The sequence below is a fragment of the Idiotropiscis lumnitzeri genome, chromosome 15 (assembly GCF_059441095.1).
Source record: "Idiotropiscis lumnitzeri isolate Australia: NSW breed Sydney's pygmy pipehorse chromosome 15, RoL_Ilum_1.0, whole genome shotgun sequence".
Lineage (NCBI taxonomy): Eukaryota > Metazoa > Chordata > Actinopteri > Syngnathiformes > Syngnathidae > Idiotropiscis > Idiotropiscis lumnitzeri.
Window position 1 is genome coordinate 1,326,521 of NC_142405.1, and position 23,480 is coordinate 1,350,000.

General features: G+C 46.4%; 4 protein-coding genes across 14 annotated transcripts in view; 2 read left to right on the plus strand and 2 right to left on the minus strand.

The window, feature by feature from the left end:
- Positions 1 to 782: 782 nt before the first annotated feature.
- angptl6 (angiopoietin like 6) lies at positions 783 to 11,611 on the minus strand. 10 transcript variants are annotated; one of them, XM_088316301.1, is made up of 11 exons: positions 8,657 to 11,611; positions 8,443 to 8,580; positions 8,157 to 8,262; positions 5,618 to 5,723; positions 4,049 to 4,115; positions 2,971 to 3,441; positions 2,571 to 2,708; positions 2,289 to 2,481; positions 1,656 to 1,849; positions 1,219 to 1,489; positions 783 to 1,146 (listed from the first exon to the last, which is right to left on the minus strand). In XM_088316301.1, the coding sequence occupies exons 6-11, from the start codon at positions 3,439 to 3,441 to the stop codon at positions 962 to 964; spliced, it is 1,452 nt and encodes a 483-aa protein (XP_088172427.1). In that variant the 5' UTR covers positions 4,049 to 4,115; positions 5,618 to 5,723; positions 8,157 to 8,262; positions 8,443 to 8,580; positions 8,657 to 11,611; the 3' UTR covers positions 783 to 961. The 10 variants fall into 10 exon arrangements, with proteins under 10 accessions (XP_088172427.1, XP_088172426.1, XP_088172421.1 ...); XM_088316300.1 differs by having other exon boundaries at positions 4,049 to 4,229; XM_088316295.1 differs by having other exon boundaries at positions 8,127 to 8,262.
- Positions 4,902 to 9,154, plus strand: ppan (peter pan homolog). Its single transcript, XM_088316294.1, has 12 exons — positions 4,902 to 5,116; positions 5,379 to 5,549; positions 5,627 to 5,728; positions 5,852 to 5,902; positions 6,093 to 6,263; positions 6,549 to 6,625; positions 7,482 to 7,589; positions 7,708 to 7,831; positions 7,899 to 7,977; positions 8,153 to 8,282; positions 8,453 to 8,604; positions 8,675 to 9,154. The coding sequence occupies exons 1-12, from the start codon at positions 5,102 to 5,104 to the stop codon at positions 9,094 to 9,096; spliced, it is 1,602 nt and encodes a 533-aa protein (XP_088172420.1). The 5' UTR covers positions 4,902 to 5,101; the 3' UTR covers positions 9,097 to 9,154.
- eif3g (eukaryotic translation initiation factor 3, subunit G) lies at positions 11,226 to 13,574 on the plus strand. Its single transcript, XM_088316307.1, has 10 exons — positions 11,226 to 11,343; positions 11,415 to 11,461; positions 12,022 to 12,110; positions 12,174 to 12,233; positions 12,307 to 12,411; positions 12,487 to 12,682; positions 12,866 to 12,976; positions 13,063 to 13,199; positions 13,289 to 13,395; positions 13,477 to 13,574. The coding sequence occupies exons 1-10, from the start codon at positions 11,321 to 11,323 to the stop codon at positions 13,490 to 13,492; spliced, it is 891 nt and encodes a 296-aa protein (XP_088172433.1). The 5' UTR covers positions 11,226 to 11,320; the 3' UTR covers positions 13,493 to 13,574.
- A 202-nt stretch (positions 13,575 to 13,776) lies between these two features.
- The window catches only part of dnmt1 (DNA (cytosine-5-)-methyltransferase 1), a 10,441-nt gene continuing 737 nt past the window's right edge, over positions 13,777 to 23,480 (minus strand). Inside the window, exons 3-35 of one of the 2 annotated variants that reach the window (XM_088316188.1) lie at positions 23,204 to 23,311; positions 22,914 to 23,106; positions 22,755 to 22,827; positions 22,444 to 22,525; positions 22,344 to 22,381; positions 22,224 to 22,275; positions 22,049 to 22,132; positions 21,874 to 21,983; positions 21,653 to 21,771; positions 21,337 to 21,429; positions 21,113 to 21,264; positions 20,847 to 21,034; positions 20,667 to 20,681; positions 19,430 to 19,610; positions 19,256 to 19,353; positions 18,987 to 19,131; positions 18,797 to 18,912; positions 18,296 to 18,497; positions 18,102 to 18,235; positions 17,827 to 18,003; positions 17,385 to 17,609; positions 17,123 to 17,315; positions 16,889 to 16,979; positions 16,678 to 16,818; positions 16,315 to 16,597; positions 16,091 to 16,232; positions 15,331 to 15,497; positions 15,084 to 15,261; positions 14,754 to 14,949; positions 14,508 to 14,671; positions 14,260 to 14,376; positions 14,073 to 14,166; positions 13,777 to 13,995 (exon numbers count right to left, since the gene is read on the minus strand). In XM_088316188.1, coding sequence (XP_088172314.1) covers positions 13,958 to 13,995; positions 14,073 to 14,166; positions 14,260 to 14,376; positions 14,508 to 14,671; positions 14,754 to 14,949; positions 15,084 to 15,261; positions 15,331 to 15,497; positions 16,091 to 16,232; positions 16,315 to 16,597; positions 16,678 to 16,818; positions 16,889 to 16,979; positions 17,123 to 17,315; positions 17,385 to 17,609; positions 17,827 to 18,003; positions 18,102 to 18,235; positions 18,296 to 18,497; positions 18,797 to 18,912; positions 18,987 to 19,131; positions 19,256 to 19,353; positions 19,430 to 19,610; positions 20,667 to 20,681; positions 20,847 to 21,034; positions 21,113 to 21,264; positions 21,337 to 21,429; positions 21,653 to 21,771; positions 21,874 to 21,983; positions 22,049 to 22,132; positions 22,224 to 22,275; positions 22,344 to 22,381; positions 22,444 to 22,525; positions 22,755 to 22,827; positions 22,914 to 23,106; positions 23,204 to 23,311 — 4,389 coding nt within the window. In that variant the 3' untranslated portion in view covers positions 13,777 to 13,957. The remainder of the gene's footprint in view (positions 13,996 to 14,072; positions 14,167 to 14,259; positions 14,377 to 14,507; positions 14,672 to 14,753; positions 14,950 to 15,083; positions 15,262 to 15,330; positions 15,498 to 16,090; positions 16,233 to 16,314; positions 16,598 to 16,677; positions 16,819 to 16,888; positions 16,980 to 17,122; positions 17,316 to 17,384; positions 17,610 to 17,826; positions 18,004 to 18,101; positions 18,236 to 18,295; positions 18,498 to 18,796; positions 18,913 to 18,986; positions 19,132 to 19,255; positions 19,354 to 19,429; positions 19,611 to 20,666; positions 20,682 to 20,846; positions 21,035 to 21,112; positions 21,265 to 21,336; positions 21,430 to 21,652; positions 21,772 to 21,873; positions 21,984 to 22,048; positions 22,133 to 22,223; positions 22,276 to 22,343; positions 22,382 to 22,443; positions 22,526 to 22,754; positions 22,828 to 22,913; positions 23,107 to 23,203; positions 23,312 to 23,480) is intronic. The other variant, XM_088316189.1, reaches the window with a different exon arrangement.

A 23,480-nucleotide genomic window follows, 5' to 3' on the forward strand; every position in this document is an offset into this window, starting at 1 on the left:
TGTGCATGCACCTATTGCTGATCATACAACAGAGCAATCATAAAGACAAGAAATGCATTTTCACTCATGGAGGTAGCACTTCGTGCATGACACTTTATGTATGTGGAGTACGGACACTTTACCGACATAGCACATTTGAGAGTTGCGACACCCCACGCACTCATAGCCTTGACAGGAATGCGCATTTGAGGGGCGCAAAGGTGCAAATTGGGATTGGGTTTGAAATCCAAGACAAATGAGCAGACAATGAAGAGCACCTGGACAAGAGATGAGAGGGTTGAAGGAGTTAACTGGACGACAAAAAGGATTGGGTGGACGAGCACAGGTGGCAACAGAACAAACGTGCAGGACACGAGAAAAGATGCCAAACGAGAAATAAACTGAAATCTAATCCGGGAACACAAATTATGACAGTCCCCCACATCTAATTCGAGATGTTAATGACTCAATAAATCCGTCGTTTGGCTGAAAAGTGCTGCTTTTAGAGACGGACGCCAGCGATAATGTGCTCAACATCAATTACTCACCATGTCACCAACATCCGAAGCGCCAACCTTCCAGGTCATAAAAAAAAACAGAGGGCGAAATGCAGAAGCGTTTTGCGACGTTTTCGATAACGGCCATCAACAACGAGCTTCTCCTTGATCAGATGAAGCTCCCTGAAGAGTCTCCATACAATAACAAGTAAGAGATAAGGGAGTCAACACCCTCTTTCGCTGGAAACCTAAAAACGGGTGTGCGCCGGGACGAAACCGCCAAGCCCTTTCGAAAATAAATCAACGTTTTGGGCATGTTGAGGTCATTTTATTGTATTCTACATAACAGAGATGATGAGACAAAAAAAATATGGCGGCGTCATCACAGCGAGTCACTAAGTGAACCTCGGAAGGGGCAAAAAGTGAAGGCCAATTGCTTCATTATTTCTTACTTGGCTAACCATTTCTGTCCCACAACGGTGATTCTATATCGGCTTGACCATCATGAGGACCCGCTTAAGTGAGTAGGAGCCTCCGTGGAACTCCGCCCAATACACGCCGTCCTGGTAGCGGCTGCGGTAGTGGCCGCCCCGATACCACACGCCATTCAGGTTGGAGTGGGCGCACATGTGGTACCACCAGCCTCCTTTCTGGTAGTGGGCGCAGTTGCCTGTGGACACAGCGACAAGAAACTCACAAACCCGCAAATGCGCACAAGTCAGGGCGTGATGCGGACGCCAACCCGTGTAGCTGTCTTTGTCCCGATCCAGAGTGGTGAAGGCCTTGTTGTTGTGCCACGACAACGAGTCGCCCGCGTTGCCTCGATACTGACCCAACCGCAATCGGTACCAGTCGCTCTCCGGCTCCAGACGGAAGCTGTCGTACTCTGCGAACACTTGCCGACCTTGCCAGTCGTCCAGAACCACACGCAGCTTGTATTTGGCTTGTTTGGCCAGCCAGTAGAGGTGCTCCAGGCCCAGCCAGTACTCCCCATCCAGGTTCCCAAAGCCTTGCTAGAATACATTGGAACGTTCGATGGCATGAAAATTGTGACTCAGCAATAAGTCGAGGGACTGACCGGCAAAAAAGGCTCAAGTGCCCAGCTCTGTTCATTTCTGACTGGCTTGTGCCTTTAATGAGCAACATTTTCGCGTCAACTTTGAAATGGCGACGAATCACCTTATATTGCTCCCAAGTCCGGAAGAAGTTGACAGAGCCATCCTGCCTCCGCTGGATGACCGTCCATCCTCCCTGAGCTTGATTCTGCTCACACCAAGCTTGCAGGAGTCGATTGGCGCTCTGCAAGCGCATCAGGTAAATGCCGCTGGCCGTCTCGCCGGATTCCAGCGCGTGTTTGCAATCTCGCCACGGCCCTGAGTCACAGGGAGCAAGAAAGCGGGCGGAGCCCTTTGTTTTTCCAATGTCACAATTCACTTCCATGAAGAGTGGAGTCCAAGCAAAAAGAATTTGGTATGAGGGAATGCGCTGACGTCCTCACAAAGCCGCGACTCCCACACTCACGCCTAATGATCATCCCAAGGTGAATTTGAGGCTGTTGAGCTCACTCGTTTCAAACATTCTGATAAGGGCGGCATGCTGTCGTTGACATTGTTTTGGCATTCCCAGAAAGATAAAACTCTCCCCGAAGGAGGTCACTGACTCCATCGGCATTTGCGGCTCACGCAAGCACTGAATACAGCAACAACAATCAAAGAAAAAAGGGCAGCCGCAATTTACGAGTCACAATTCTTAGAGCCATTCTCTCTGCTGTGGGATTATAAATAGTTCAAAAGCGTAACGGATTGTCCATACCCGGCGTCTTGGTGACAGGGAAGCTAATGACGGGTTGGGCCGTCAAAGGACTGGCGGTGGTGCTGGGAATCTGAAGCGCTCCCGAAGGGTTGTCTTGCTGCGGAGCACTTAGGTCCCTTAGAAGATCGTTGCTGATTTCAGAAGTGTCATTAAGCAGCGTACCCGAGCGGCTTTTTGGGGAGTCCGTTGGCACCTGAGCCAAGAAACAAAGGAAAAAAAAAACCTCACAGGAATATGATACGATGCAAAGGCTGTGTTCAATATGACAGAGCATTTTCTTACCGGGTCAGGCTGGGATTCATCCTTACATTGGCATTGATTCTCCAAACGGGCAATTATTTGGCTTTGGGAGCTCATCATGGACGTGAGCATGCCATATTTCCTCTCCAGTTCCCTGAAGTTGCTGGACACCTGCAACGCCTGATGGGATTTCGGCACTTCAAACTCATTTTATATTAGACCTTAAAAAAAGAACCTAAGGCTCTATGTAATTTCCGCTAATAACCCAGGCTAAACTTAGCAACATTCAAGCATACAATTTTGACGTATGGACAGATGGTGTCAAGTTGTCATTGTACACAGCATATTGCACATTTTTTGTACCTGGACCTTGAGTCTGTTTTTGGACCAAAGACCGACTTCATTGACACCAATGACTACTTTCCTATTAGACTGTACTCACATGCGTTGTGGCGTTAAGCAGGAGGTTCTCCACCCTGCGTTGCTCCAAGGCCTGGTCCTTCTTGTGGATGACCTCCTGCAGCAGCTGGCTGTAGAGCTGGGCGATGCGGGCGTTCATGCCGCTGCTCTCCTTGCGCAGGATTCGCATCTCCGTCACAAAGCTGCCCTCCTGCTCCAGCAGCGTCTGCAGCCTCTCCAGCTGGCCCCGCTGGCGCTTCAGCTCTGCCCGCAACGCCGCCACCTCCGACTGGTTGTCGGCAGTGGCGGCGGCCTTGGTGTCCAAGCACAACGCTCCGGATAGTTTCTGTTGCGGAACGATGAACGTGTAGGAGCAACGGCCCGCTTTGATATCGGAGGAACTTGGTGGATGATCCTCTGGGGTCTGTCTAACGGATCGCAGGCCATTGGCTTGTAGAAAGTTCAGACTTAATGCCAAAAGGAGAACCAGTCCTATTAATGTCGTGTGCTCCATCTTTGAAGGAAAAAATAAAACACGATTAGTGTGTTTATCGTTGATTGCATTTATTTGTCAGAGCATGCTTTTTTTTTTTTTTTTTGTTGAGCCGATGGTGCTCCACTGCAGATATTCCGCCTAGCAACAACATGCGACACATCGAGAATGAGAATTGGAGCAATTGTGTGGATTTACGGTGGCCCATTTTCTTAAAAATCCCATTGATTCGAGTACTGACCAACACTTCCAAATGTCCCGTGCCGACCACATGTTTCCTTGCAAAGTGACAACAAACAACAACACTGGCAGAGATTTACTGACAAAGGCGTCCAGAATCAACACACAGCTCTGTGTTGCAGTCCGCTGGATGCCTTTGTCACAACAAGCACGGTCAACGTCGTAAAACGCAACAATCACACAAACCCTGCACACAAAAGGTCCACTTAAGGAGTTCACATGTGAATCCCAACATTTACTTTTTAGAGGGAACAATATGAAAATAATATCAGTGTACTGGTGTATCAACTGCATACGAGTGCAGCTTAAAACATGTTAAAAGTATTTTTTGCCAAGCATTAAACATTATATTCCACATTCATTCATTGCTGAGTAATTGAAAACTTACTGTGGTCTTGCTTCAGATTTCAAAAGTCCAAATCCAGATAACGCTCCTAAAAACGGCCTGATGTTCTCTGTGAATTGGGAGAATAATATCCAGGGTGAAATGCGGATAGATGGAGAGAGGGAGAAGAATGACACCCAGCAGCTCGCCCTGCAGCTCCTTGTTTGTGTGCAGAGGTCACGGCCTGTACAGGATGTTGAATGAAGGAGAAGGCTAATTACAAAGTATGCATGCGTGCAAAATGACGCCTCCTCCGAGCTGCATGCTGACTGGAGGAGGTGTGGGATGTGTCTCCTCCCTCGACATTAAGGCTGAGACTACAATTCCCTTGATGCAACTGATCTAGAGTCTGATCACATTTGGTTTTATAGTTCAATGTTCATCGATATGTAATGTATTTACTAGGCTGTAGCATTGAGTAACATGACAAAAAGCATGCAGACAAGATATTTCGTGCAGTATTACAGCTACTACTAATGATTAGAATGTGCTAAAAATTGTCACATTGTCAGTGAGAAAAGTAATTTACTGATGAATTAGGGGAATGTGTTTTGTTGTAAACAGAGGGAAGAAATAAGACAACTAAATTATTTACTTCTATCACTATTCTGCCCCACATACTGGTTCTCTCAACTCTATTACAAATGTGATGTACTGTATTTTTTTCTACCCGGACGTTTATTATCATAACACTTAACTTTATTTTTTTTTTTGTAAAGTTTAAACCACACTAGCAGGTTGTACACACCCGGTAATCGACACCTATAACGCACATTGTATTATTTCAACTACAAAAAGGCAAAACCTTGGAACAATTGGTTTAGCATCAGGTGAACTTTAGCTAGGAATATAACCCATGCGCGCAAGTAGAAACACGGAGACATTAGCGTGTAACACCAGAGCAACCATGTGGACGGAATGGCGAAGGAGTTCGCGGTTGGGTTCTAGGAATTGTCGGTAAAAACTGAACAAAAAAAATAGTCGATTCGAGGGCTGTACTTTTTTTTGTACTTTTAAGTGAATTATTTGAACTAAAATTGTACGTTCTGCGTAATCATGGGCAAATCAAAGGTAAGTAGCCTCGTTTCCATGCGTTAGCATGTTAGCTCTAGAGTTGACCTAAAGTAAATTATGAGATAATGAGGCTGCATTTGTTCACTAAATAAGACATGTTTAATGACTTGTGTTGATAGCTAATGTTTGTAGTTACATGCTTGTAATCTATGTAGTACTGCAGTTAAAACCTCGGCCAATGTCTGTCTGGGCCTACAAAGTTATTAAAAGATGATCATTATTTTAACAATGATTTTTTTGTCGTTTGCGTAATTTTTAGACCAAGAACCAGAAAAAGGCCCGTGCAGAATCCAACCATGTGGCCGAGGAGACGTACCGATCCGTCCCTCACTCGTTCGTCTTCCATCGGGGACAAGTGGGCAAAAACGTGGCTCAGCTCATCACGGATGTCAGGAAAGTCATGGAGCCTTACACCGCAGAGCATTTAAAGGTTTGACCTTCACATTTGCGTCTTCTATGAATGCAATCTCTCGTTTTAATAATCAAAATGATCGTCACCCAAATTAGGTCCGGAAGAAGAATGTGCTCAAAGACTTTGTAGCTGTAGCTGGACCAATTGGGGTGACACACTTCATCATCTTCAGCAAGACGCCCAGCAGCATTACTATGGTGAGAGCACACAAAACACACTTGGTGTTAAGAACAAGTGGACTGAATTAATCAACTGTCCTACCAATCAATCTTCATGCCAACTGATTTCATTGTTTGTTTTTTTTTTTTTGTCATTTTCAGAGGTTTGCCCGACTCCCCAAAGGGCCCATGCTCTATTTCAAAGTGCTCAAGGTAAATGCTGTATGCGCCCTAAACATAAGAATAACAAATGGCTGCGTGCAAGTGATGACTCTTTTTCTTTCCTACTTGATTGCCAAGTGATGTTTTTCAAAGTAAACGCACTGATGCACTCTACTGTTCATTTTGAATTCATTTGTTGATGTGGATTGGTATAAAGAGCCGATTGTGGTCACCGTTTCAGTACACCCTCGTCAAAGACGTGGTCTCGTCTCTGAAGAAGCACCGGATGCACGAGCAACAGTTCAGCCACCACCCGCTGCTCATCCTCAACAACTTTGGATCCGACGGCATGCACATCAAACTGATGGCAACCATGTTCCAGAACATGTTCCCCTCCATTAATGTGCACAAGGTATTATGAGAGCCTCGTCGCTGAGTTCATGTTTTAAGGAAGAAGCGTCTGAACAGGCTCGTGTCAGCTCAAAAACAAGTTTGTTTGCACGGGCTTGTTTGGCTCTCCTTCCTTTTGTATCTATTCAGACTTCCTGATGAAAATGATGAAAGTATAGTCTTCTGAGTTACGCTTTGACGAATTTTCAAAAGTAAACGCTTTCTGATTCCTCGGTCCAACACTCTCATAACGCGTCGGTTTAAAGTGGAGTTCTTATGGGGAATGCCGATTTCTCTTTCCCGCCAGGTGAGCCTCAACACCATCAAGAGGTGCGTGCTGCTCAGCTACAATGTGGAGACGCAGGAAATCGATTTCCGCCATTAGTAAGTCGAGCACACTTCTCTTAATAGACTATTATCTTATTTACTCACGCCTTTTAAAGCCACACACACTCAAAGTCACAGCATATGGACCTCAAATGCACTTTTTGTTGACTAAATCAAAATGAAAAATTCCATGGGATAGTTGGTGGGATCGTCATTTTTAGAAATATGTGATAGCTGCAGTCAGGCATGGGCTGATTAATGAGCTGAGGGGACTTCTAAGAAGGGGACAATATGATTGGCTGCTTGCCGAGTTCAGTAAACGCTTTGAATTTGATTGGACCTAGTTGATTTATTTATTTGCCAACATGGATGCTTTTTTTTTTTTCTCCGTTGATTCATTTTTAAAAAATGAGTGCCAGTGGGTACTAGTAAGGCCCAAGGACAATTAAGTTTGTTTTTTTTTTCACTTCGTGCAAGTCTCAAGTATTCTACATTTTGTTGAAAAATAAAATGTTAAATGGAAATAAAATGTTGGTTTTATTTATCCAAATATTTCCAATAAGATTTTAGAGCTGTAATTTTAATACCGCGATAATGCAATATTTTTGTTCACGGTTATCAGACCGCAAGAATATAGTATCAGCCTATGCATTGCTGCCGTCTAAGTGTAGTCACGTTTGAATATTATTGCACGCTATGGCCCAACTCATGGAGAAAATGATAATACAAGAAAAACACATGGGAGAGTGAGAGTATTGCGTGAGTTTGGCCCAGATGATGACAAACTGCGAACTTGACTGTTCAGTGATGCATGTTCAAAGTAAACGCACTGATGGGCCCCCACACGCAATCAAACACATTTCTGATGCTGCCTAAACCGACGCCAACCATTCCTTGTTGTCACTCCCTGCAGCAGCCTGAAGGTGGTGCCGGTGGGCATGAGCCGCGGCATCAAGAAGCTGATGCAGGAGAGGTTCCCCAACATGAGCAAGTTTGAGGACATCAGTGAGCTGATGATGAAGTAAGGGGGCGCATTCAGAAGGGACAGATTGATTCCAAAGATAAATCCAGACCAAAACGTGGATGGGGGGGGTGTGGTTACTTGAGTTCTATCTGATCCATTATATTACCGTTTCCAGAGGGGCGAACCTTTCGGAAAGTGAAGCAGAGCAGGACGGCGAGCACAATATCACCGAGCTGCCGCAGGTGTACTCGGGCCGTGGAAACATGGCGGCCGAGCAGAGCGCCATCCGATTGACCGAAGTATGGTCACCTGCACCGTGTTTTTCAAGACGATATTCTTTCTAATCCGGAGTTTTTGTTTGCACAGATCGGGCCTCGGATGACTCTGCAGCTGGTCAAGATACAAGACGGCATGGCTGCCGGGAACATTATGTATCACTCCACCAGTAAGTGCCGTCGGCCGACTCGGTCCGTCTGCTAGTTTCGGTGCAGAGGATGAACAACGTTTGTATGAAATCTGTGATTTCTCTACAAGTAAACGCTTACTGATGCACTTGAAGACATTTAATGCGGTTGAGGAGCCAAGGCAACCTACTTAATTCAAGCCAATTCTGTTTGCAGTCACCAAGACGGAGGAGGAAATCCTGGAGATGCTGAAGAGAAAGGAGGACCAGATCAAGGCAAAAGAGGAGCGCCGCAAGAAGCAGGAGAACAACGTCACTCAGAAGAAGCTGCAAAAGGAGGCGCATAAGTACGTTAGGTCCACATCATTGTTGGAACAGATTAAACATTTACCATTTTCAGATTAAATGAAAAAAATATGAGCCTGTGGCGACTTAAATAATGTGGGTGTGAAAATGCTCCAACTTGGCCTGGTTTCACCGTGTGTGTATCCTGCTTTTGAACGTTACCTGCAAACAGGAAGAAGAGCCTTGCGGGCATCAAGAAGAAAGGCGATGACGAGGACAGCGATGTGGAGGATCCGGGCGTGCAGGACGACCGAGCGGCGGCGGCGGAGTCGGACGACGAGGCCGAATACTACAGGCAGGCTGTGGGAGAAGAGCCGGATGAAGGTTTGCATCCATTGCACTTGAACAAGCGCTCACTTTCGAACGGTCATCTTACCAAAACCTTCATCTTCAGATATGTTCCCTGGAGCCAAGAGGAAGAGAAGCAAAGACGGACCTCGAGGACCTGCCAAAAAGATGAGGAAGCTCTCTGCCAACAAAACGTTCAGTCAAGATAAAGACACTAAAGAAAGCCTCCCGCGAGGACACAACAAAAATAAACCAAAAAATAAATTTGGCGAACGGGAGAAGAAATCCCTCGGAAAGAAAACATTTGGAAAGACGCCGTCACCTGGAGGAAAGCCATTCAAAAAGAAACGCAGCGACGGGGAAAATAGATTTGGCGGCAAGAAACAATTTGAAGACAAGAGAACTTCCAGTGGAAAGAAAAGCAAAGGCAAAGCGTTCCAGTCCAAGAGCCAGAAGAGCAACGCGACCTTTAACAAGAAAAGCGATCGAGGTGCAAAGCGAAACTCCAAACACAAGAAAAAAGTTTGAGCACTTTTGACTGTTTGTTGCTGTAAAAATGTTTGATAAAATTGTTGAAAAAAATGCATTCATGTAATGTGGTTCACTTAATGTTGCGTTTTAGCTTGAATGTCGCCTGTTTTAATGAAGAATAGTTGCCATTTTGTGCTGCCTAGATCAAATTAACTCAATACGTTTTTAAAAGGCAAGAAATATTTCCTTTATGCTTTGTTTTACATTTTTTCACCGTTTTATGTTCACACTGAAGACTGCACAACATGTCAGTGATCCATCCATTACCCGAACGGCTTTTCACTTAACTTGAAGGAAACGACTCGTTTGGGGTGCTGACGTTTCAAGGAAATGAACAAAGCGCTGCAAATTGTTTTCCACAGCGATTAGTGACATGCACAACAAAACAGTTCATGATGTATTAACGGTTTTTTATTTGCGTGTTAATTTACATTATCGATTATCTTTACTGTCGCATCAACATAGTTTTTGCTCCGACCTGTTCATTCGGGTTATGCCGCTGCCGTAGTTTTTTTTCTTATTAATATAGAACTTTGAATGTACAAAACATTGGCATAGTGCATTGTTAATATGACAAAAGATAGACAAGCGTCAAGAAAGCATCACAGAACGGTGCATAGGAAATTAAAGTAATTAATATTAATGATCATAAATAAAGGGGGTTATACATTTATGAAACACTCGTGAATTCTGGGTGATTAAATCACCAAGGATCTTTCAGGTTAAACATTCTGTAAAAATCAAATAAAACAGGATTATAAAACTGACTTTGGTATTTGGAAGGAGATCTATCAAGCCATTCATCCACGACCATATTATAATCGCCAGCAAAAATATGATTTTTAGTAGGATATCGCTAGCAAAGATTATTTCCGGATTGCGTGATTTCAGATCATTTTTTTTTGTTTTGGTTAAGGCTGTTGTACCCGTAAATGTTTCCGGGAATGAGAAAGTCTTCATTTGCTTCAAGAACACAAATTATCCAGTGACCTAATAGGTCCCTATTTGTGGTTAGAATTTTACCAGGGAAAATGTTCAAAAGTTTAGCCACACCCGCCGATCTGTTTGTACCATGACGGAACACAATTTTGTAGATATTAAACAAACACATAACCTTTAAATTTAGATTTGAGAAAATTTACCAAACTCTCACTGAATTGCCATGTATGGTAAAAAAAATACTTTGTATCAAAGGTAAGAATTTTGATACAAAATTGTGAATAGAAAACTTAGCATCGAAAAGATGAAAACCACATTTCAGACACTCAAAAGTTTCAAATATCTGAGAGAAAGAGGCAAACATTTTTTTTTCAATCTAGTTTAGTGCAACCCTGTTGCCATTAATGTACCCCACGTGAACTCTGAAGTACAGGTTCTTCCCTGCAGCTCTGGCTTTCTCCATCATCTGCCACGCCGCAGCACGAGCCTTCTGGTCAGCTTTGCGGAAATCTCGCTTAAAGTGGATTCCCAAGTCTTTGTAGATTTTACAGTTCTTGGACAGCTTCCAGAAGACATCCCAGTATTGTCTCATTGTGAACTGCATGATGACTTGGTGTTGCTTCCCGTCCTCTCCTCTTCCAAGGCAATGAGCGGTGTCAATCAGGGTCTCCATCAGAGAAGCCCACTAAGGCTCATGGACAGGATCTCGATGATGGTGTCTCGGATGCATTCATCATCTTTTTCTTTCAGACCATGCATTTTGAGATTCCAGCGACACTTGTACTTTTCAAACTCCAGCACTTTTTCTTTGTGCTCCTTGTTTTGTAGGCATGTCCTTTTCAACTGCATGGGTCATTTCGCTGCACTCTTTAATCTCTGCTGCATTTATTTCCACAGTTTTGGCGATGTTCGCCAATATGACGGCGTTTTCTCTTAGCTGAACTGCGGTATCCATCTTATCTGAAAGCTTTTGTATAGCTTTGACGAGGGCATCTTTTGGTGTAGCGGGCGACTCTTGGAAAGATTTTACCTTCGATAGAGGTTCACAACTTTTTGTAGGAGTATGAGGAGGCTCATTTCTCTTCCATGCGCTTGTAGCTGTAACCTCCATCTCCGAATAAGCGTGGTCATTCGGGTGAGCTTTTTCCGAATTTAAAACTAATCCGCCATCTTGCCGGACCCTCCCGCCGCTTTTATTTTGTATTTCATACGCCGGAAGTGATGTCACATCGCGCTGTTCCGGTCTTTGCGGTCCTGAAGCTAAGCTAGCCGAGCGCGCGGGATGCCGTCGATTGAATTCGACGAGTAAGTGTTTTCTTCTGATTTAATTTTTTCCCTTTCCCTAAATCCAATAACTTACTTCAATCTCCCCTCAGCTCCAAGCCCAGCTGGGCCGATCAAGTCGAAGAGGAAGTAGATGAAGGTAAAAACACGCTCACTTGCACTGTTAGCATGCTTAATCGTAACTGTGCTGACCGGACGAAGCCAACTCGGAAGTTCGCGTTTCCACGTGCTTGACCCTGAGCGATGTGTTACACCTTTTAAATTGTATCTTACAGTGCGAGGTTTATGAATGTTTCAAAGACACGTGAAAGTGGCACCTTTGACTCAAGTAGGCGAACAGAAAAAGGGTGACATCCTGGCGGTTGTGACGTAATGTATGCTAGGAAGTAGCTAGCCGGCTAGCATCCTCTCATAGTGTCCCTATGGCTCAATTTGGTGCAACATAAATGTTCCAATGTTAACCTTAAACAAAATAATGGCATTTATTCCAGTTGTTACTATTGTTTCCTCCTGACCCTCAGCATGAAACTTAACAGAAACAAACCTTTTTTTTTGCTCCACAATTACAGATGTGAAAATAGCAGCATCTCCAAAATGTACCTTGCATTTGAAATGCTAAAGTATTTTGGAATCAAAAGTTTGTGGTATATTTATGACGTGAACAAGTAAGCTAACGTCTGATATTTTTCTTTTTGACAGGAACACTTCCACCCCTCAAAGAAACCATCAAAGGAAACATCAAAACGATTACCGAATATAAAATAGATGATGATGGAAAGAAGTCAAAGGTGATTTGGACTTGGTTTTCCCAGCACCGCTAAATAAGTGCCATTAATGTAATTTGTTTGTAGATTGTGCGGACGTTCAAGATCGAGACCAGGAAAGCCTCCAAAGCTGTGGCGAGGAGGAAGGTGGGCGTTTACGTCACAGTGAAGTGGAAATTAAGCATGAATGACTTGTTAAAGCTTTCCATCGCTCCTCCAGAACTGGAAGAAATTCGGCAACTCCGAGTACGATGCTGCAGGTCCAAATGTGGCCACAACCACCGTCAGCGACGATGTCTTCATGACGTTCATCTCCAGCAAGGAAGTGAGGATCGAGCTTTCGCTCTGAGGAAACTCTGCGGAACGGGCCTGACGAGTTCCACCTCATATTTTCCTCCAGGATCTGAACGCCCAAGACCAGGATGAGGACCCCATGAACAAGCTGAAAGGACAGAAGATCGTGTCTTGTCGTATCTGCAAAGGCGACCACTGGACCACCCGCTGTCCCTACAAGGATACCCTGGGCCCCATGCAGAAGGAGCTGGCCGAGCAGCTGGGCCTTTCCACCTCAGACAAGGATAAGCCCGCCGGCTCAGGTAATTAGATGTCACCCAGTGCCCGGGTTTGGAAATTTCTGGTCAAATTCCATCGGAAGTTAAGTAAGGAAAATTTTTTAATATTCCGAATTGGGAATTGAATTGTAAGGTATGATTTTTTTTTTTTGTCACAGCAAAACCCTCATGACCTTTTAAACCGTTGTTTATTTTCTTTCACATCAGCCGAACCAGAGCCCGTGCAGCCTGCACAGAGCAAGACTGGCAAGTATGTGCCACCCAGCCTGAGGGATGGGGGCGCCCGCAGAGGCGAGTCCATGCAGCCCAACCGCAGAGGTGAGCTCAAGATTTGAAAGGGATGGAAATAAAATCAAGTCTCCGGGCGGATGGTGTTGAGAAATAACCCGAAAACACGTTTGTAGCTGACGACAACGCCACCATCCGCGTGACCAACCTGTCGGAGGACACACGTGAGACTGACCTGCAGGAGCTCTTCAGACCCTTCGGCTCCATCTCCAGAATCTACTTGGCCAAAGACAAGAACACCGGGCAGTCCAAGGTGAGCAGTCACACACTCGCCGCTTGTATTCAAAATGGAACACAAAAACCCAAAATCGAATGTGTGCGTATGCGCGTGCGTCCTCCCAGGGTTTCGCGTTCATCAGTTTCCACCGTCGCGAGGATGCGGCCAGAGCCATTGCAGGCGTGTCAGGATTTGGATACGATCATCTTATTCTCAATGTGGAATGGGCCAAGTAAGTCGACGCTGCTCATGTCTAAAGTACTAAAGTGAACTGACTGATCCATTTTTAATTTTTTATTTCTAAACTTTGCAGACCATCAAACAACTGAGGACTTCGGAATATTCCATCAGGCCACATTTTATCGCTCGGCTAAAATATGGCTGTTACCCTAATAAAGAGAGTCAATGTCACTTTGCATGTCAGTCTTTTCTTTAAAAGAGAGTCTGCGTAATCACACAATTATCAATTTGCAATTCTGCGAGTTGGACACGAGTTCAAGTGAAGGCCTACGAACCATCACCTTTGGCTGCATCAACAAACTGTAGCATTTGAATGATTATTTTTAGTAACAGTCTCCCAGGGTCCTAAAATCCAAGTGACCGACCGCTCGAGTCGTGTGATAAGAGCTTTATTTGAAATTACATATAAAAACTACATACAATTTGTCGCAACGTGTGAACAGGCGTTAAAAGCACACTTAAAAAATTGGGATCAGTAAACATGTGCTGGCCTAGAATTAAATCACATTCACTTTGAACACTTTTTGCTGGCGGGAGGAGACCACGCACGCACGCTAGTCTGACAACTCCATCTTCTCCTGTTTGATGTTTTCTGCAGGAAAACACACGGAACACGTTACGTCGCAAGACATGTTCTTTCAGTTCTAAAAATGGGCGGGGGTACGTCACCTGTTGTCTGTTCTTCCTTCATCCTGTCAATAACGCACTTCTTAATCTCCAGCCCGATGGCTCTGGAGAGGGGCGGGGGCACGGCGTTGCCCACCTGGAAGGCGTTGAAAACAAGATGGCATTTAACACAAACTTGTTTTTTTTTTGGGGGGGGACTGTGGCTCAAGAAATTGGCAATATTGCTCACTTGTCTATGTTTGTCCAGGACGTTCCCAAAGAAGCGGTACGTGTCGGGGAAGCCTTGAGAGCGTGCACACTCCCTTACGCTGACCACTCGATGCTGCTCGGGGTGCAGAACGCGGCCCTGTAATTTAATTAAAAAATAAAGAAAAAGTTGTGAAAAATAAATTAGATCTGGGTTAGTATATAATTGACTACTTAAATCATTTTTATTTAAATTTCAATTAATTAGCCAGCCCTAGTTTTTTTTTTTACCTGTTTTCCCATCGGCTCAGGGTTGGTGACCGTGGTGCTGAAGAACCCGTCCCACTCCAGCCTCCCATAAAGTCCCGCCCAGTGATTGTGACGGTTTCCCGTGTGAGGCAGACACCATGGGATCAGCGTGTTGAACTGCCGGTCGGCCGGGTCGCAAGGCTTTCCTGCATTGTCGCGCAAAAAAAAAAAAAATCATGTTAACATTCCGGAGACTTCTTCAAAAGAGCCATTGGAGTTTGTACGCACCTCCGGCACAGGTGCAGACGCCTCTGAGCGCGCCGGCGCCGCTACGGCCGTTCTTCTTGTCCAAGTGCGTGTAGCGCAACTTCTTTGTCATGGTGCCGTCCTTTAGGCGCACTTGGATGTTGGGAAGGTCTCTCCAGTCGGAGCCGGGCGCCAACGGGATGTGACGCATGCGGCCCTCCACGAGAGCACTCATGTCCTCCACAAATAAATCAAAATATTCGTTTACACTCTTGTAAGGTGCATTTTTTTTTTTTAACATCTCCATCTAATGAGTCGCTAACGCAACACAGCATGACAGGCCGAATACATTTCCCCGTCGCGCGTGCTCACCTTGCAGACGTGATCTCTGAGGATGGGCTGGTACTGCGTGCCGCGGATCTGCCGCTGGAACCACGACTGAGGCTCGCCGTTGTAGGAAATCTCCAAAGCGGCGGCGCCGTTGCGAATCTCCGGCAAGTCAGACATGGTGTCTCGCACCGTGATGGTTCTGTAGATTCCGCCGTTGCCGCTGTACGCAGGACGCCGCGTTACGACGACATTTGCCGAAGAGCACGTGCACGCCAGAGGCCGAACTTACCGCGTGACATTGCTGACGTATTTCTTCTCGTCCACCACCACGCTGAGGGAAACGGCTCTGGGAGCGAACACGTGCAGCGGCTCGGGATAGCGAGGCAGCTTCTCTCCGGGGGCGGCTGCCAGGATGATGGCTCTGCGGCGAGTCTGGGCCACGCCGTACTGACCCGCCTGACGCAAAAAGCGATCATGTGACCAATGTAACAACTCTTAACTGACTTTTAAAGCCACAAATCGCAGATACTACAGTAAAAGATGGAAGATGCATTTATGAACAAAGTAAAAATAAAATCTACAAATACTGAGGAATCTTATCGAAAATGACTGATTGTAACGATGAATTAAAAGTTTCAATTGTTACTAGCAGTGCTTCTCTATTTTCTGTTACGTCCCCCTATTAAGAAGAAAAAAAAATGTTGCCCCCCCACCACCCAGTCAACGCCGCAACTCTAAATAATAGCATTTTCGTTGCATAACAAACCTAAACCGTCGAGTTAATGCTCGCTGCGCACAATGAGCAAGGAGAGCGCCACTGCCAACTACTGGAGTGGAGGTGCAATTACACTATTGTAGTACGGCGGGGGGGGGGGGGGGGGAAGCATGTTCCCCACGTTCAGGCGCAACCCCCCAGCCTGCCCCACTATTTGAGAAGCACTGGTTTATAGTAATCTTTGAAAATACTTAGAAATCCACGTCCCCAAAGGGGATTGTTCACACACAATGTATATAAAAAAAAAAAAAAAAACTGATCATGATGAATGTACCTGCAAGACTCCAAACGTGCACTGGTATCCCATTCGTACGAGACAGCGCAGAGTCAACTTGAGCACCATGGAGCTCTTGAACGACACAAAGTTCCTCACGTTCTCAAGCAAGAAGAACTTTGGTCGGTAGTAATCGCAGTAACTGCGACGAACGAAGACAAACGTTAGCCGTGGCGCAACGTCACCGAGCAAGTCGACTTCATTTAGCGTTTGGCGCTTCACACCTGAGGTAGGACACCACCAGCGAGTTCTTGAACTTGGAGTAAGTGCGCGAGTTGAAGCGATTCATGCCGCTGAAGCCTTGGCAGGGGGGCCCCCCGCACAGCATCTCCACGTCGCCTTTCTGCGGCAGCTTCTGGCCCAGAGAGTTTGTCTTCTCGCCCGACATGACCAGCTTGAGCAACACGTTGCAGTCCTCGGTGAACACGGTGGTGCCCGGGTTGTTGAGCCGGAAGGCCTGCGCCGCCGGCTCCCACATCTCGATGGCCCACTCCGTCTCGGAAATGCCTTGAGAATAGAAAAGGGACGCTCGTTCGGTAGCCAGCGTCAACCGGGGCGTTTTTAACGGCGTGAGAAGGATGTCGTACCAGCTCGGTGGAAACCCTCCGAGAGACCGCCGCAGCCCGAGAACACGTCCAGAGTGCGATACTTTTGCACCTTGGGAGTCTGCGTTTCAGCGAGCTGCTCCGTTGTCTCCTGAACGGCGGAGGCCTTCCCTTTGCCTTTACCTTGGAAAGAAAACGATTCTAAGCGACTGACTCCTTCTGAGAACGTTTCAGCGAGTCCTGTTTTGTCTACCTTTCCCTTTGCCTTTTCCTTTGCCTTTGTGGGTGGCAGAGCGAGCGTGGTTTGGAGGATCTTCAAAACTTTTGCTTTTGGCGTTATAAGCCTGCGAGAAAAGATGAAAGTGGGAGACGTAAAAAAAAAAAAAAAAATACGTTCCTAGCTCCTCAGAATGCTTAAGACACCAGGACAAGCCTCAATTGAGAGGAAAAAAATATATCTTTAAACTAAATAAAGACGTCACTCTACCTCCAGGAAATAGAAGCGGTCGGGTCCTCCGTTGGAATATTCTTGAACCGACTCGGTGAGGTCTTCCCCGTATTCGACGTGGCAGCGTCCGAGCACATCCGCCATGCTGACCGTGACCTCCTCGTCGCTCCAGTACAGTTGATTGACATCGGTGTGGTAGCTGGCTTTCACGCCTTTGTGGGTGTTCTCGGGTCTAACGGAGGAAATGGTCATTGCAGTTTCCGCCCCCTCACAGTCACGGGAGTGCAAAGTAATCTATTACCTGTAGAACTTGTACAGTCGCAGTTTGACCTCGGCCAAGTCGGCCTTGCCGTTACTACGGCGGTGACAGAAGATCTCCTTGATGCGTCCGATGCGGAACGGGTCCGGGGCGTGCTGGTTGGAGCCTTTGATGTAGTCGGAGGACTTCCTGTAGTATTCTGGATACAAGTCCTCGTCCACATCTTCTTTCCTGTGAGAGCGCTTCACCGGGCTGGCCGCTTTCACACTGACGGGAGACCAGAAGACCGTGAGCAAATTTGGATCCCGCCCCCAATACGAAAATCTAAATTTTATTTGGGATCCTCATTGATCCATCTTCATTAGCATCTTGAAGCAAAAGGTAGCAGAATGGAAGAGGTTCGGCGCAGGACCAAAATTAATCAAAGACCCCCCCTCTTCGGGCCCCACATAAAATTTTGGTTTTAAAACAAACGATTTCTCACCCGAAGTGAAAGGCCTCGGGAGGCATGTAGACGCTGTCGCCCACCCTGAACTGCTCGTCTCGGAAGCAGGCCAACGCGTAGAGCGCCTTCGAGTCGTGCTCGTCATCCAGCGGCTCAAAGGCGCGAGGCTTTTCCCGCTTCTCGCGCGCTTTCATCCTCACGCAGCTGCTGCAGAACCTTTTCAATCAAAAAAATAAATAAAATAAAATAATCAAGGAATCAATGAGATTATCGTGGAGGAATGCTAACTAGGGCATAGAAACGCTCGCGCTCACTTGAACTTGCAGTCGTCCGACGGCGCGGTCTTGGGCGGCGTCTCAAAGCGGGCAAAATCCGTGTCGTACCAGAACTGATAGAAGAAACTTTTCCCGTCGTCTTCAATCACCTTGACGTCGACATCCATCCCACCCTGAGGCGCAAAAGCCGCCGTGAGCATCCCGGAAGAGACCAAGCAGCAAGTTGGACTTACCTCCATGAACCAGTTGTCGGAGGGCGCCTTGTAGCTGACGTTGACTTTGCCTTGGATGTAGTTCAGCGACATGTCCTCGCACTCGTCCACCATGAGCAGCTCCAGCGGGTCGGACGACTCGCCGAGCACCGTTTGCGTGCCTCGCAGAAACCAGTGGGCGTGAAACATCTTGCCGTTGTTGTCCTCCCACATGGCCGTGATCCTGGTGGGCAAGGAAACATTTGAAAAGGCAAAGTCAACATCACGACACGAGGAGACAAAAGTCACAGGTGTATATTCTTTATCCTTTGTGCAAAGCAAACTAAAATGAGTCAGTTGTGAAACTGCACATACTGACCCCTAGTGGCCAACGTGCACACGACGTCATAATTCACAAACCGTTTCTTTCATTCTCTATGAAGGAAGCTACATAAGCAAAAAAATACAACGCTGAATAATATGTCAGTGTGATGATGATGGACAAAATATTTGGCGTGGCTTAAAAAAAATGTTCGCTTTTACCTCGCCAGGTACAACGGCGTGGCCGGATCCTCCGAGGAAACGGAGACGCAGTCGCCCACCTCCAACTCTTCATCGTTGACGCAGACCTTTTTGTAATATTGCCTTTTGCCCTCGCACTGAAAGCAATTGAAGGCAAAACGTTCATGACGCGTTCCAACGTCAAGCGGCCGAGCGGACAAGCGGCCAGTACCTGATCGGGCTGGCCGACCCACGTCAGCTTGCACTGAGTCTGCTTCTTGCGCTTCACTCGAGACGCTTTCTTGCTCTTCACGGGGAGATCTTCCTCCTCGATGTTCTCGTCATCCTCGGCTTCCTTCACGGCTAAGTTTGGGCACCTGGTTCAACGAGGACACGCGTTTGATTCATGACGGGAGAGAGATCATTGAAATTTGACATTCCGATAAATATTATTGAGATGAAGCAGCGCCCCGAAAGGTGACGCGTGTTGGTCACACTCACCTTCTCTGCTTACACGCCTGCTTGCTTTTGCCACTTCCTCCAAATTTGATCATGTCCTTGCAGGCGGCACATTTGCCGCAGTCAGGAGATTGGCAAACCTAAAAATAAAAAACATTCAAATCCATCAGCGGGGTCTCATATTTGGTGCGCAGCTTCGGCGCGGGAAAGGCCCACCTCGCAGACGCCGCAGCGCTGCCGCTTGGCGACGCTCTCCTTGTCGTCCTGCTCGAGTTGCTCCGAGAAGAAGGTGTCAAAGATCAGGTAGACCAGTTTGGTGGTGGTGGCCTTGGTGGGTCCTTTGCTGTCTTTCTCGATCTTGGTGGGGTGACGGATGGCTTGCCGTCTGGCAGCTCGCCTGGTTGGAATTGAAAACGACCACTTGAGTTCAAGTATTTCGTATTTCGGGGGGTGGCCGAGTGATGCCACGTCAAGATGAAGCGATCGGCCGATCATCGAAAGAACAGGCGTCAAACTCGGGTCCTCGAGGGCCACCATCCGGCATGTTTTAGATTTTTTTTCCCCTCCTCCACAACATCTGATTCAAATAATCATCTTGGGGGGGGGACATCTAAAGCATGCACGAAAGTGAGTGACCTGCTGGAATTTGACACCTGCGATGGAAAGCGTCCAGCCATGCAACACTGACAAACACAGTGACGCAGCAAAATGACGAACGAGTCGAGCGGGACAAACGGTGGCGAATACCCGTCTCTCCTTTGTGTGTGAGGTATCGTAATTTAAAACGCCAAGATGTTAGAAATTGGTTTGCGAGTACCGCTCTTTAATAATTGACTGAGGACTAAAATGTAAATCTGAAAGGAACAGTTTCATCTGCTGCAAGTGCAAATCACACTTGGCTGAGACGCGTCCCAACTTATGAACAAGACAACGTAGCGCTCATGAACGACGGCGTGAAATGGGGGAGCTTTTCCAAATAATTCAAAGAACATCACATGAACAATAGAGAGGAGAGAAGGTGCAGACTCCAAATTCAAAGAGCATGTACCAGTTTCCATGGCAACAGTGAGCCGATCACCTGAACCTTCGAAGCACTTTGAGGCAAATCGCTTTCCGTTAGCCTGTCGGGCTCTCTTGCGTGATTTATGCCAGCAAAAGCTATTCTTTACACGGCCATATTGAAAGCGTAAAAAAAACAAACAAAAAAAACGCTGCTTTTAGAGATAATGCTCCGTATGTGAGTGTGTAAGACGAACTGAACGCTGGCTTTAGATAACATTCCATTTGTGTGGGCGTCGCACTGCGCCACGCGGCGTATGGAGCCACTTGAAATGACAAAGCAGATGGCGTAATGACGCGAGTACACACAAGCGACCACGTGAAGCCATACAAAACAACGCCATGGACTTTTTTTCCCATCACACAAGCCGACGACGCATTCGGGCCAACCTACCAGTACAGCAGCATGCTGCGTTAGGGAACGTCAAGAGGAATGGCAGACGTTAGCGAGCATTTCAAGATCATCATTCTTTCAAATAAAAAGCGACTATTTTAATAGCAGGACAATCTAGAGGGCGCTGCAACTTAAAAAAAACGCCTGAATCCAAAACCGCCGCAGTAAACAAAGTCGTACCTCTTGCCCAGCGTCACGCCGGCCAACTTGATGAGGTCACGCATGCACGGCGTGACGATGATGGGCTGCTCGTCCGAGTCGCCCGCCTCGTCGTAGCTCTCCACCTGCTCCACCACGAACTGGGCGTGGCGCAGCAGCGTGTCCTCGGTGAAGCAGTTGAAGTTGAGGCCCGGCGGCGGAACCGTGGTCTAAAGGCGAGGAAAGAGAAACTCAACGACGCTCATTCGGTATTCGAAGGTGTCGTTCCTCAACGTGCTCATCCTCACCTCAATCTTGTTGAGAAGGTCCTCGTAACTGGCGTCCGAATTCTTCTGGAGGAACTCCACCACGATTTTACTCATGTAGATCTTCTCCTGCATCAGTGCGAAAATGGCAGCGTACTCCTCGCTGGAATTCATCAGGATGTAGTCGGCAAACGCTGGACGGGGAGGGAAAAACATTTCAGCGCCGTCGGAAAGGAAATAAACAACAAGAAGGAGTGTGTCGGTACCTGTGGTGAAGCCGATGAGAGCTTTTTCTCCGCCATCAAATCCAGTAATCCACCAGGCATTAATGGGGCCAAGTTTCTTCGCAGGAACGCCGCCTCAAGAGCGAACGCAAAGCAATTAATGCCAACGTTATCTCGGAAGATGGATATTAGATTCAATTGTCAGAGATGCACAGTGGCGGCAGAACGACAGATGTGTCAGTAGTCAGTTAAACGGAAAGCATCACATTTCATCGCTCTTTGAATGCATTTCAGATTCTGCAGGTGTGCCTAATCAAGTGTCCACTAGATGAATGATTTTTGCCAGCGTGGTCTTTACCATCCAAGCACGGGTTGTCGTCATAGATGGGTTTGACAACGCAACTGAAGTACAGCTCCACGTTCCTCTCAATCAGTCCAGCGTCAAAGGGACAAAGATGGCCATGCTTGTCGTAGACACTGCAGAAACATTTTTTTGTTTTTTTTAATGATATAACTCAAAATAATTCCGATAAGTCCAGTCATGTAGAAAGTTCAAATTATTTTTTTGGGCAGTGTCACCTAAAGTTGGTGATCCTGTGCTGCGGCAGATCCTCGTAGCTCTCGAAGCCGTCCTCGTTTGAGTCGAATAAGGAGAGGCGCTCGTCAGTCAGCATTTCGGGCTCGTCCAGCTGGAGACGCGACAACGTGTCATTGGAAGAATGTTTAAAAAAAAAAAGCAAATTCTCACACTCACCGCAGTGTCTGGATCGCCTTGAAAGAACTTGAGGTCAGAGTCGTCCAAATATTGCCGGCAATCTGGACATTTGGGAGGCGGAGTCTGAATAGCACAAATTAAATAAAATGTCAGATGATCTAAAAGCTTGTGTGTCATTTTTTTTTCCGAGGTGGAAAATGCTTTCACATGTTACCTTTACAGCAGAAACGGTCTTGGTCTCAGTCTCGGCCTCTTCGGGAGCAGCTCTGTCAATGTCGAGTATTTTAGAGACAAATTCAAGGAAGCGCCATCTCAACGAGTTTGAGGAACTTACTTGTCATCCGACTCCACTTTCAGACGCTTCTCCTGCGACTATGGCACATTTTGAAACGAATGATTAGGCTGTTCAAAGTTTGAAAATTAAGACAACTCACCTCCTCAGCACCATCTTCGTGTTTCACTTCAGTTTCACCATTTGTGACTTCGCCATTCAGATCTTCAGACTTGCGCTTTTGACTGTAAAATAGGGCATCAAGTATTTATTTTGCAGAAATAGAAATTTACGTCATCAAAATTGTTGCCATGACGACAATCTTTCAAAAAGAACACACTGAAAACATTCATTGATTTAGCCATCTAACCATCTACGTCGGACGCGGAATATTTTCTGATGCAAGCCTTTGGCAAGCAGTTTAAAGGAACAAAAAAAACAAAACAAAACTAAGTATTAGAGTGACAAACGTACACTTTTGAGAACATGGACATAATGGATGGCTGCTTTCCACCACTTCTTGTCACCCTGGAACTGGCCGGAGACTCTGTGGGGGCAAATCAAGAATTAAACAGTTAAAAATAATTAAGACTAAAAATTGCTTCATCATCAAGAAAGTTGTGTTGAACCAACTTTTGGTGTCAGCTTTGCTTTTGCGTCCTTTCCCTCGAGCGCTGGGCGATTTGAGGGCCTCGTCTTCCTCCTCAACATCCTCGTCTTTGTGGGAGCCGTTACTGAGGCCGTTTGTTTTTCCGTTAGACTCGTCGCCGTTCTCCAGATTGAGCTCCTTACCCAGCAGGGACTTCACCTTGGAGATGTAGTCCTCCTGAAGGAGGATGGTAACAAAAAAAAAAAAGGATGAGACAATGTTGCGAGTTTAGGTGTTCAACTTAGGTGAAATAAAGGAAGAAAAAAAGAATCACCATGGAGATTTCTGAGCTTTTCATCTTTTTCTCAAGGCTGCCAAGGGCATCTTGAGTGTCGGCGTGCAGAAAGTCCCGCACCAGTTTGAGCTTCTCCTTCACATGATCCTGGAAGGACAATTAGAAAGCAATTGGAAGCCAAAGCCACACTTTTTATGTAATTCGCAGTGAGGTGAATTTTAAGGACTTTATCTAGCTCAACAAAAAAGGAAAAATGCACACGGTCACCTCATTTTAATTGATAAAAGTTTTTAATCAAATTGTGGAGGAGCCCTGC